This window comes from Olea europaea, chromosome 12 (assembly GCF_002742605.1).
Source record: "Olea europaea var. sylvestris chromosome 12, O_europaea_v1, whole genome shotgun sequence".
Taxonomy (NCBI): Eukaryota; Viridiplantae; Streptophyta; class Magnoliopsida; order Lamiales; family Oleaceae; genus Olea; species Olea europaea.
The window spans coordinates 26,310,503-26,321,627 of record NC_036248.1 but is presented as its reverse complement, the minus strand read 5'-3'; the positions used below and the strand labels follow the sequence as shown (position 1 = coordinate 26,321,627).

Below are 11,125 nucleotides of genomic sequence, written 5' to 3'. Positions count from 1 at the left end.
AGTCGAACAACATGAATTAATTTAAATTTTATCCAACTCAATTAAAGCGGAACACATTCTAATTAAAAAGATTTATCTATATTAGACACGATCAAATTAATCTTCATTCCTAACTCAATTAAATCAAATACATAACTAGATAATTACCTTTTCAAATCCACAAATTTTTCTACAATCATTTTTTGAAAATTAATTTCAACCAAATATTCAATTAGACTCACAACTTTTTTCAACTATACATTCTCAAAAATTCATTTTTCAATTAAAAAAATAAATAAAAATAAAAATTTGTTGCTGACAAGCTTTTAGTGATCCATCAACAACAGCCCAAGCCCATATATGAAATACTTGTACTACCAGAAAAATCAAGGTCTGCTCTTTTCTCTCTCAACGGCAGCCCAAAACCACACAAAGAAGTGCAGAAAAAACGAAAACCCTTCGAAGCTCAAGAATGGCCGACGGCGAAGAAAACGACGAGTTCTACCTCCGGTACTACGTCGGTCACAAGGGAAAATTCGGGCACGAATTCTTGGAGTTCGAGGTCCGACCCGATGGCAAGCTTCGTTATGCTAACAACTCTAATTACAAGAACGACACCATGATCCGCAAGGAGGTCTTTGTAACCCCCTCCGTTCTCAAGGAGTGCCGCCGCATTGTCTCCGAATCTGAGGTACGCTGCCGCCGCTGCAGTTTACTTTTTCAAGTTTTCTGTTTATTCTCTCGCTGATAGAGTTTTAAGAATTTTAAAGATAAACGAATTGTGTTGTAGATACTGAAGGAGGATGATAACAATTGGCCGGAACCTGACCGCGTGGGGAGGCAGGAGTTGGAGATTGTAATGGGAAACGAACACATCTCGTTTACCACCTCCAAGATTGGCTCTCTCATGGATGTCCAGACCAGCAAAGATCCTGAGGGTCTACGTATATTTTATTACCTGGTTCAGGTATGATTACTCGCAATTTTTTCCTCATTTCATTTGATTATTGCTTGAATTAATTTTGTTTATTGGGCAATGTTTAACAAAAAGGCATGTGGCGTGAGTTTTGATTACTGATTTTTATCAGTTTATTCATATGAATTACCAGTAATTGGGGTTGGACGTTTTTTATTAACTACTAACTGATGATCTGTTATTCATTATTATTGTGGGGGGCATTGTTTAGAATTAAGAAATTTCTGAAGTGATGGATTTTCTTGTAAAGTAAAGGTAAGGAGAGGCATTGGTTCGTCCTATCCGGTGTTTTCTTTTTGAATTTTTTTGTTAGAATTGAACAAAGAAAAGAAATTAGTGAGTGATGTTAGTTTTTACATGTTTGATTACACTTAAATGTTTTGGATTTGAAATGCTTCAGATTAATTTCTTGGGTATTCAAAGCTTTGGAATTTTAACGAAAATGTCTGTTAGTGCCTCAATTATGAAGTGATGGAACAGTGATGTGTTTGAGGCCTTGAGTTGCTGTTAAGTATTGCTTTACTTGTATGGTTAACACTTCATGAGGAGGAAGGAGTGGGTAGTGGATTAGTGTAGCTATGATAGGCTAGAAGAATGTTGGACAATTACTCTTTTCCAGGAAGAAATAGGAAGTAAATAAGAGGTTTGTTTTGAGTTGTTTGCCTTGCTAATTTACTCAAGGTACTTCTTTTATTGTGTAGGGGTCTTTTGAGAAGAGTGTTTTTCGATTTCTTTGTCATTTTTTAGTGGATAAGTTCATCAAGATAAAAATGGTAGAAGGTAAAAACTTATAGGTTCTTATTCCAACGTACTACAAAAAAAGTTTCAATGCAACCATACAATATTGGGGAAGCATGGAAATTCTCTGCAATTACCACTGGATTTTACATACGTGACTACTCCGTCATACATATCACAATAACATTAATATGTCTGGTGTAGAAGTATCTTTCTTCTCTAAAACACACGGTAGGCACTGTATGATTTGTCTTTTTCTAAAATTGAAAAAATATAAAATCCATTTTTTTATTTGCTCTATACTTTTCCATCAATCTTTGAATTATGTAAATAGCTTCCATGTGTTTGTCCCCTAACATAAAAGATAAAACGATACAAATTACATTTTAATCTCTCCTTAACATGTTGTCCTTTCTTCTTTTCTCGTAAGATGAGCCATGGACCTAATGCTTCTATAGTTTATACAAGCGTAAATGTCCAATTTATTTTAACATTGTTCCTCCACTTATTAGACCTCTCGGACTCTTTAGGATATACTTGCATATTCAATAAGGATTCTGTTTATATCAATTGCTCTTTTTATTTTCATCCTCTTAGTAGTTTCCTTCACTTTTGATTTCCAAATCCTTCTAGCATAATAGATATTTCTACATTTACAAGGTTTTATTTATAGAATTTAAATATTTAGTTCCATTAAACGATACCTCTTATCTTTATGTGATCTGGTTACAATGAAATGGATCTTTTTAGTTTTCATCCTAATGCACTTGTGGCTTGTTGGATTGGGAAACTACAAATATTCGATAGGATCTTATCGCTAGACTATATCTGAACAAACTCAAATTTTTGAACTGAATGAAGATAATCTGGAATTTATTTTTTCAACATATTAGTTGATAGCTTTTCATGAAACAGAAGAGTATATGGATACAGATGCTGATATGAGCAAGAAATGCATATTTTTTGTTATTCCATGATATGTTATCTTGAATTACTGAATTATTTATTAGTTATTATATTTAGAAAAATAAACAGAGAGTCATTTTAAAATTTATATTTTCAGATATACTCGCGGTTGCAATTGATATGACGCCTAAACGAATGATTCAATCAAAAGATGGCAACCAAATATGGATACAGGATGTATTGCTTCTAGATAAAAATTTCAAAAGAATGATGCTTACAGTTTGGGATTCCTTTGTTGATAGAAAATGTATAGTACTAGCGGAGAATATTGAGAGAAAATCGGTCATCTTTGCAACACATCTTAGAGTTACGTCATTCTTTGATATGTGTTATGTGTTTAGTTGCTGTTATGTTTTACATTACATCATATGAAACATTACATCATATCAGCATATAATGCAGCATATATATGTGATAATTTGCACATGTATGCAGGTTTAAAATTGTCCACAAAAGTCCGTACTACTTTCTTCATAAATACACCTTTCATCGAAGTAAAATAGATGACGAAATGGTATGTAGAAGAAATAGATTTTATTTTATTATTCTTTTTTCCTATTCCTGCATCTCTACCCACGATCGCCACTATCCACGTTTACTAATTTTGTTCTAAATGTCTTGAGATTATTTCACCTTATTAACTACATTTACTAGGGTCAAAGAAAATTCAATGAAAATAGATGATTTGGTATTAAAAAAACCATACATGGAAAGAAGCCCCACAAATCTTTCTCCATCTATGCGAAGTAAATTCACTCTTATTCAGAATCTTCAAGGACGTCTCTTAGTGGTAATGATATTTATGACAAGTTATATATATATATATATATATATATATATATATATTCCTTATTTTCTTGTCTTAATTATATAATCATGTTTTTTAGTGAGCTTGTTTGTTTTGTTCAATTACTAATATATATTTATTTAATTTGTCTGATTATAATCAATTTTTCTGCTTGATCTTGAAACAAGGCAAATATAAGTAAAGGTGAGTTAGGAAGTTACTGAAAAATTTTGTTTTTTTAATAACATTAAATAAGATTTCTTAATCCGTTTGAAGAAAGAAAGAAAAAAAAATCTTTTATAAATGAGATGGAGGGAATATTTTTTTCTTTCTCATCTACTTACCAATAAAAGATGGATAAGTATGACATTTTATAAGTTGAAAATTAAACAAATCAAACATATATGATTAATAATTTTCATTGCCTAAAACTTATTTGCCTATATCATGCATGCAATAAACATATTCTAATAGTTTTATAATAAAAGACTAAAGTCAATTATCTTCAATTTGGCAAATTTATAAATACTTTATAAGAAAAATAGTAATGAATTTTATGAAAGAAAAATTTACCTCAAACCTTATTTTTTAGATTTCAATTTCATAAATTGGTTGTGTTACATATACATAATAAATTTATATAGAAATAATGTAGTGAAATATAATTGGTCAAAATTTCTTCAACAAAATGCAAAAAAATAAAATAAATAAAAATAAAAATAAAAAATTCTCAATCTTTTTTTGACACCTTATTTGTATGTAAATTATTATATAACTATTTTTGTATAAATGATATTATTCATTATAGAAAATTCCCAATTTGTAGTGTGTAATCGGCCAGAAGGCCACCCACCACCACCGGGTTACGACTACAATCCGTCCCCATTCCCGTCTCTTGGGACTTAATTTGACATCTTTATGATGTGTAACGGATTAGGTGGTGAATGAGTTGGAAGAATATTTGTTCTTAAAAGATGAGAGGAAGGAGTAGTGGAGAGTCAGAGGGAGGTTGGAGAGAGAGATAATTAGACAAATGATGATGGATGGGGCTTAGGGTTCAGTGGCGAATTCAGGACTTCGACTCGGTTAGAACGGCCATTGATCGTTGGTCGTTGTTTGTCGATAGTTAACGGTCATATAGCGATATCGTTTATTAATATTAAATTAAATAATATTAAAATTTCTTTGATCTATATATAAATATACTAAAACGTAAAAATTTTATATTTATATCATATTATATTTCCATACAATCCGAAATAATATAAATTGCATGATGCATAAGACTTCTTTGTGTTATCAATGCTTAATAAATCGTTTGCTAGACTAAAAGTAGTTGAAAGATTAGATACACCACTACAAGAACTAGATTAAAATTCAGTTGAAAAAATCATTCCATAATTAGTAGGAGAATTGAACGTTAATCAAATATTAAACATAATTAAAATTAATTTTAAAATATAATTAAAGTTTCAAATTTCAATTCTCAACACCAATTCATCACAAATTATAAATTTCCCAATTTCTCATTTTCAATTTTCGTGAATCACATATTCACATTTCACGATATTCAAATAAATTTTTAATATCACAATTCATAGTAGATAAATTCACAAATAACATATAAATTAAAACTCAATATTCATAAGTCATATCTTATAAATTATTAAAGTATAAAATATTTAAAAAAAAACCTTTTGTAAAGTCTTAACATATATTATTTTCTTAAATTTAGATTCAAAATTCAACCATTACCATAATAGTTAAGCTTCCAATCATCCTAACTCTAGAAGTTACAGGTTCGAATCCTTTTCTTAGGGAATTAATTTTGGTAAATATTGTAGAAATAAAAAATTTACATAATAAAATGGAGGGGAAGGAATCGAACACAGGACTTACAGTATATAAAAAGAAGCTCTTACAAACTAAGTAGAAGAGAGGTTTGAAAATAGAATGAACTACCAATTATATAACCTAAATTTTTATCTATTACTAACAAAAAAAAATCTCCCGAGCGAATCCAGCTAGGGCGGCCTTCGCGCCCTAGCTAGCCACCTACCCCTAGCTAGCCACCTACTAAATCCACCACTATTAGGGTCTATGGACTTAGCTGTAGCATTGCAGGGACAAGGGATGTAAATCTGAAAATTGCTTGGCCCTGCTGCGAAGGTAGTGGTCCAGCGACTACATATATGGAGGTGAGGGATGGGGTCGGGTGGGCATGGCAATGCTGCAGTCCACACGATGGTTTGACGAGCAAGTTCCTTCTCAACCATTATCTTTATCGCCTAAGCCTCCTAGCTAAAGCTCTAAGGTAGTTGGGATCCCTGATAATGGGAGTTAAAGTGCTATAGAAATGGGCAAAAAAATCGAAAAATCGACCAAATCAATCAAATCGAATCGGCTCGAGTCGGTTTGACACAGGTAATTGGTTTGGTTTGGTTTCTTTTTTAAATAAAAACATAGTGAGTTGATTCGGTCATAGTTTGAAGCCTCAAACTGCTGGTTAACCGAAACGACCCAACATACTTACATATTTACTTCTTTTTTTAAGAAAAATAAAAATTAAAAGATAAGCCCTAACCCCATAACTATATTTCGATTCCATCCAATATATTATATTTTCAATAAGTAATAGCTCAACGAATTTTCTTTCACAAGCTTATTATGTTATATTTAGCATTTTTCCCTACACAAACAGTCAGGCTACATAATGCATTTAAAAGCAATAAAATTCTTGAGTATTCTATTGATTTGTATCCATTAACATGATTTTATTTGTTGGTCAATGATTCTTGTAATATGAAGTTATTTAGTCATTTTAATTCTTGTAATTGAAATGGCACCCAAAATTTTGACAATTTTTTTTTTTTAAATTCAATTTAGACTAAAAGTTCAAAACGACTAACCAAATCGAATCAAATCAAACTGATTAGGTTTGATCGGTTCGATTTAAAAGTTGGAGTGGGTTGGTAATTCTCCCAAACCGACTAATTTGGTTTTGGTTTTCGGGTAGGAATTGAAAATGACCTAAACTAAATCGTGCCTAGGCCTAAGCGCTACCTTGGATTTTATATAGGAATGGTTCTGATTGTGGTGGTGGTGGTAAGACTTGGTCGAGATGTTGACAAGGCAAAAAGAAGAGTTCTCATCAATTGTAAGAGTAGCAAAAGATTCATTGCCAGAGAAATCAAAAGTAGAATCAGATGCATGGTGACCTTGCCAAGTGAATGGATACATTCAGAGAAGTAGATTGGGTGATGATGTGGAGGATGTGGCTTGTTAGGTAAGATGAATAGTGACTGTAATCAATTAATTTGTGATTAATAAATAATTTGTAATCTAGTAATATTATATGATAAGTGTATTTATACAATTATTTCGGTAAACAAATTAAATTATTTGTTGAGAAATTACATGAAACATTTTTTAATTCTATGTACATATTGATTTTGTAGGCAACATCGATGACATTGGTGAAATTGGGAAAAACAATCAAGTAAAAGGCTAACGTGAATCATATCTGAAGTTTAGGGATTAAATGAAAATAATCAATGATCAATTGTAGTAGCGGTCCCTAACATTTTCAATTTTTATAGACTTTACCCAAATCTTCGATTTGTGCCAACAAAGGTTTTAACCTTTCAGAAATATGCAGTAGAGGACTCCATTCATTTAATCGTTAGTTTACCAAGAAAAGTGGGCTTTGAGCCTTTGACCAACTTTCACAAAATTGGAAAAGATAAAATAGTAACTTTGCATATTTCCAAATATTGATAGCCAAAATAATAAAATAAAAAAAATAAAAAAGGAAATCTATACCCACTCCATCCCATTCCATCTTAATCTTCTATTGTAAAAAAATCAAAGAGAGGGAGAGGAAGCCCAAAATTTCAAAACCCACACAAAATTTGCAAATAATGAGCATGTTAGACCATTCTCTTTACCCACAGCCACAAAAAGAAGAAGATTTGCAACAGCAACAATAACTGCAAGAGGCACAAGAACCGTTAATCATGAATGGAGATCCCCAAACACGAGCCATGAAATTGAGAATCAACCTAATCAGGGCTTAGCTCCAAAATAAGCTCAAGCTAAATGGATGGTCAAATCGATTATTTGTTGACGGAAACCAAGCTCAGGCTAAAATTGAGTTTTGGTAGGATTATTTATTGGTTTGATCTTTTCGATTTTCATCAACAAAACTCTTGTTCGATTTTTTAGGTTCAATGTCTGATAGCTCTTTTTATTATAATCCTTTTTTGCTTTTTTATAAATTGCAGCCCTAGTAGTGATTTTATCTTTATTGAGCAAATTTTGCTCAATTCATTAATGCGGGAAAGAGAGAAATTAGAGAAGGGCGATGTATTAGCAATGGGTTGGGCGGTGGTATGGTGGCCGATGGTTTGTTTCTGTTAGCCGTGGATGATGATGGTGTGAGGGTTTGGTGGTTTGATTTCTAGTTCATTTTGGGAATGGGGTGAGGGTTTGTGAGGTGGATAGGGAGAGGGAGAAGAAGATATTTTTCTTTTCTTTTTTGGTTTTTTCTATTTTAGTTTATACGATATTGACAAAAATACCCTTACTTAAAATGGTGAAAATATATAATCTTTGCATTTTTTAGGTCAATTAATGGTCAATAGATGGAAACCATTCATTTGGATCTCTACTAGATATTTCTAAATGGTTAAGATCCCTGCTACAATTTTCCCGATAATCAAAAGTTGGCTGGGAACAAAGAACGAAGATTTGAAATTGAGAAGACTCAATTGGATAAGAAAATAAGTGAAAAGGGATGAAAAGAAGTAAAAAAAATGACGAAAATGGACATTGAAGAAAGTTCAGGGTCAAGTCCCCAAAAAGAACCCGAGGCACGCGCCTCAGACTAAAAAGGCCTTGCTAGGGGAAGGGATTAGGCTTGTGCCTAGGTTTAATTTTGAGAAAAAATTTCTTTCTTTATTTCGTTTTTGTATGCAATATTTTGGAATTCCGTATATATCAGAGGCCGTCTAGAACGTGGGGGGCACATTTTTATCATTGTTTTAAGAGCGTAAAACGCATTAATACATTCAAGAAGCAAGAATTCATCGTTTGGGTTAAAGATTGAATTGAAGAATTGGAGTTTTCAAGTTCTTCATTATATTCCTAATCTCAATGATGTCTTTTCTTATTCTTTTGTGTAATTTTCATATGGCAATGTTAGGCTAAATTATTTTATGTATTAAATGGATCACAATACATATTGATTTATAGTTTTCAGTTCAAGACTTGATTTTTCAATTAGTTTTAGCGTTTGTGATTTAATGTGCATTAATTATGTTTGTTTGAATATTTGCACAACATTTAGGCAATTAAGTTGCTTATTCGTAGTGTTGAAAAATTCACAATAACATATTAGAAATAACACTTATGTCATGTGCGGTAATCCTATGATTGAATGCTTGTTTTGCATATGAATTCGAACTAGAAATAAAATAGGGTAGCATTAAGCATAAGTTTAGTATATCTTGAAAAAGAATATTAAATATTAATTGATTATCAATCATCACAAATGCATTAATCACACTAATTAACATAAATTGAGAATTAGAACTAAATATCAATAGGTGGAGATGAGAATCTAATACATTTATCTCCTCATTTGATAAAGATCAAATATTTTATTACTTCCGAAGTTTAATTAGAATAACAACAACAAATAAATATATTTTTGTGTCACAATAGACTGGATTTGATAGTAACTAGTACACTAAAATTGAACATGATTTCTCATGGAATGATACACTCAACTCACTACTTGTTACTTGCCAACTATCCTGTACATTTGCAGGATTATACCGAACAAGTTTTTGGCACAGTTATTGGGAAATAATTGATTGATTTAAGTTTATAAATTTATATTAAATTCGACTGTTTGTTTTTCTTAAGCTATAATCGCTAGATCTAATTTTCTTGCATTTTGTTCTTTCTAGACGATTATCAATTTAAGCAAAATTTTGATAAAATTGAGCTTTTTGCACCATTAGTTCTCAAGATCGAAAGAACTTTCAAACAGTGCAGAAAAGAACAACGAAAAGCAAGAGAAAAGTTCGAGAATCTGAATCAGGTCCAAGATCCACCTTAATTGTAAGAGCCAATTCACCCCGGGCTATCATCAATGAAGCCCCTATTTTAGTTGGAGATTATGTGAATTCAGTACCTGGACTAGTGCAACCAAAAATAATCTATCTCCTGTTTAGATAAGCTAACTTCCACATTCGACCATATATATTCAACCTCTTCTAGAATTACCATGACATCAGGTTATTTGAGAAAGCTACGAAAATCCACATAGACACATACAAGCCTTTATGATATTGTGCGAAGTAATCAATCATGAAAGGTTATCAATAGGTGCATTCCAAATGCGGTAAATTATTTCACACTTTCAAAGATGTTGCAAGGGAATGGATCCCCTCTTTACCTATCAGAGTATCATATCTTGGAAGGACATGGTGGAAAAATTTCACCATAAAGTTCATCCCACTCTCTTGAGTCCAACAAATCTGGAATGAAGTTCAAATACTTTAGCAAAAGGATCTCGAGAGCTATCCAGAGCTTGGGCTAAGTTCAATGATTTATTTAGAAAATGTCCTAACTTGGTCATTCCAAAACAAACTCAGGTATACATCTTCTATTATGATCTACTACTAAATTATTGAAATATGACAAACGCTTCAGCAAATGAACTAGTAATAAAGATGGGAATAGATGAGGTGCACGCATTGTACGAGAGAATGGCAAAAATAGATCTATGTAGCCGACCGACAAGGATAGTTAAAGAAATCAGCATATATGCACAGTATTGATGCAATGACTGCATTAGTAGCACAGACAGAAGTGATTACAAAGAAATTAGATAACTTATCCCAGTTTATTAACATGGTACACCAACCTCCATTAGTTTGTGTAGGTGTGGAGAGATCATAGTAGCAAATTGCCATTTAGCCTTAATGTATTTTATTCAACCTGAGGAAGTTAGCTACGAACAGTATAACAATCCCCACTCTAACACTTACAATCTGGAGTGGGGGAACCATTCAAATTTCTTGTAGTCTAACAATCAAAGATAGGGACAAGGAGGAATCCAACAGCAGCATCAGTAGCAACAACCTTAAAATATGAAGCCCTAATTGGAAGACTTGTTCTCTCAGTACATAACGAAGACTGAGACTAACTTTCAGAACCAAACAGGTTTTTATCAAAAATTTGGAATATCAAACGGGACAAATAACAGTCGTATTATCAAGAAGAACTCATAGAACTTTGCCTAGCATCATAGAGACAATCAAAGGAACAGGTCAAAGCTATCACTACACATAGTGAAGTTCAACTACGAGAAATACACATGAAACAACCACCTATTGTTACAAAAAAAATGTACCTGTCATAGGTGAGGAATATGTGCACCAGTATGATAAAATGATAGAAGGATTTAAGGCAATCATTCTTGTCAAAACTAATGTACCTTGAATTTCATTCCTAAAAAGACCGTATAAATATAAGCTTGAGAAGCAATTCGTGAAGTTTTTGGATGTGTTCAAGAAGTTGTATATCAATATACCTTTTATAGAAGCCTTAGCTTAGATGCCTAGATATGTTAAGTTCATGAAGGCATATTATCGAACAAGAGGAAACTA

General features: G+C 32.1%; 1 protein-coding gene across 1 annotated transcript; it reads left to right on the top strand.

The window, feature by feature from the left end:
• Window positions 1-367: 367 nt before the first annotated feature.
• On the top strand, window positions 368-972 carry LOC111406205 (protein mago nashi homolog 2-like). The gene is made up of 2 exons (XM_023035481.1): window positions 368-670; window positions 770-972. The coding sequence occupies exons 1-2, from the start codon at window positions 452-454 to the stop codon at window positions 950-952; spliced, it is 402 nt and encodes a 133-aa protein (XP_022891249.1). The 5' UTR covers window positions 368-451; the 3' UTR covers window positions 953-972.
• Window positions 973-11,125: the final 10,153 nt, after the last annotated feature.

Excerpts from the sequence above, each read along its gene's own strand:
- LOC111406205 (XM_023035481.1), top strand. The coding sequence starts at position 452 with ATGGCCGACGGCGAAGAAAACGACGAGTTCTACCTCCGGTACTACGTC. Across the intron at positions 671-769 it reads GCATTGTCTCCGAATCTGAG|ATACTGAAGGAGGATGATAA; the intron begins GTACGCTGCCGC and ends ATTGTGTTGTAG.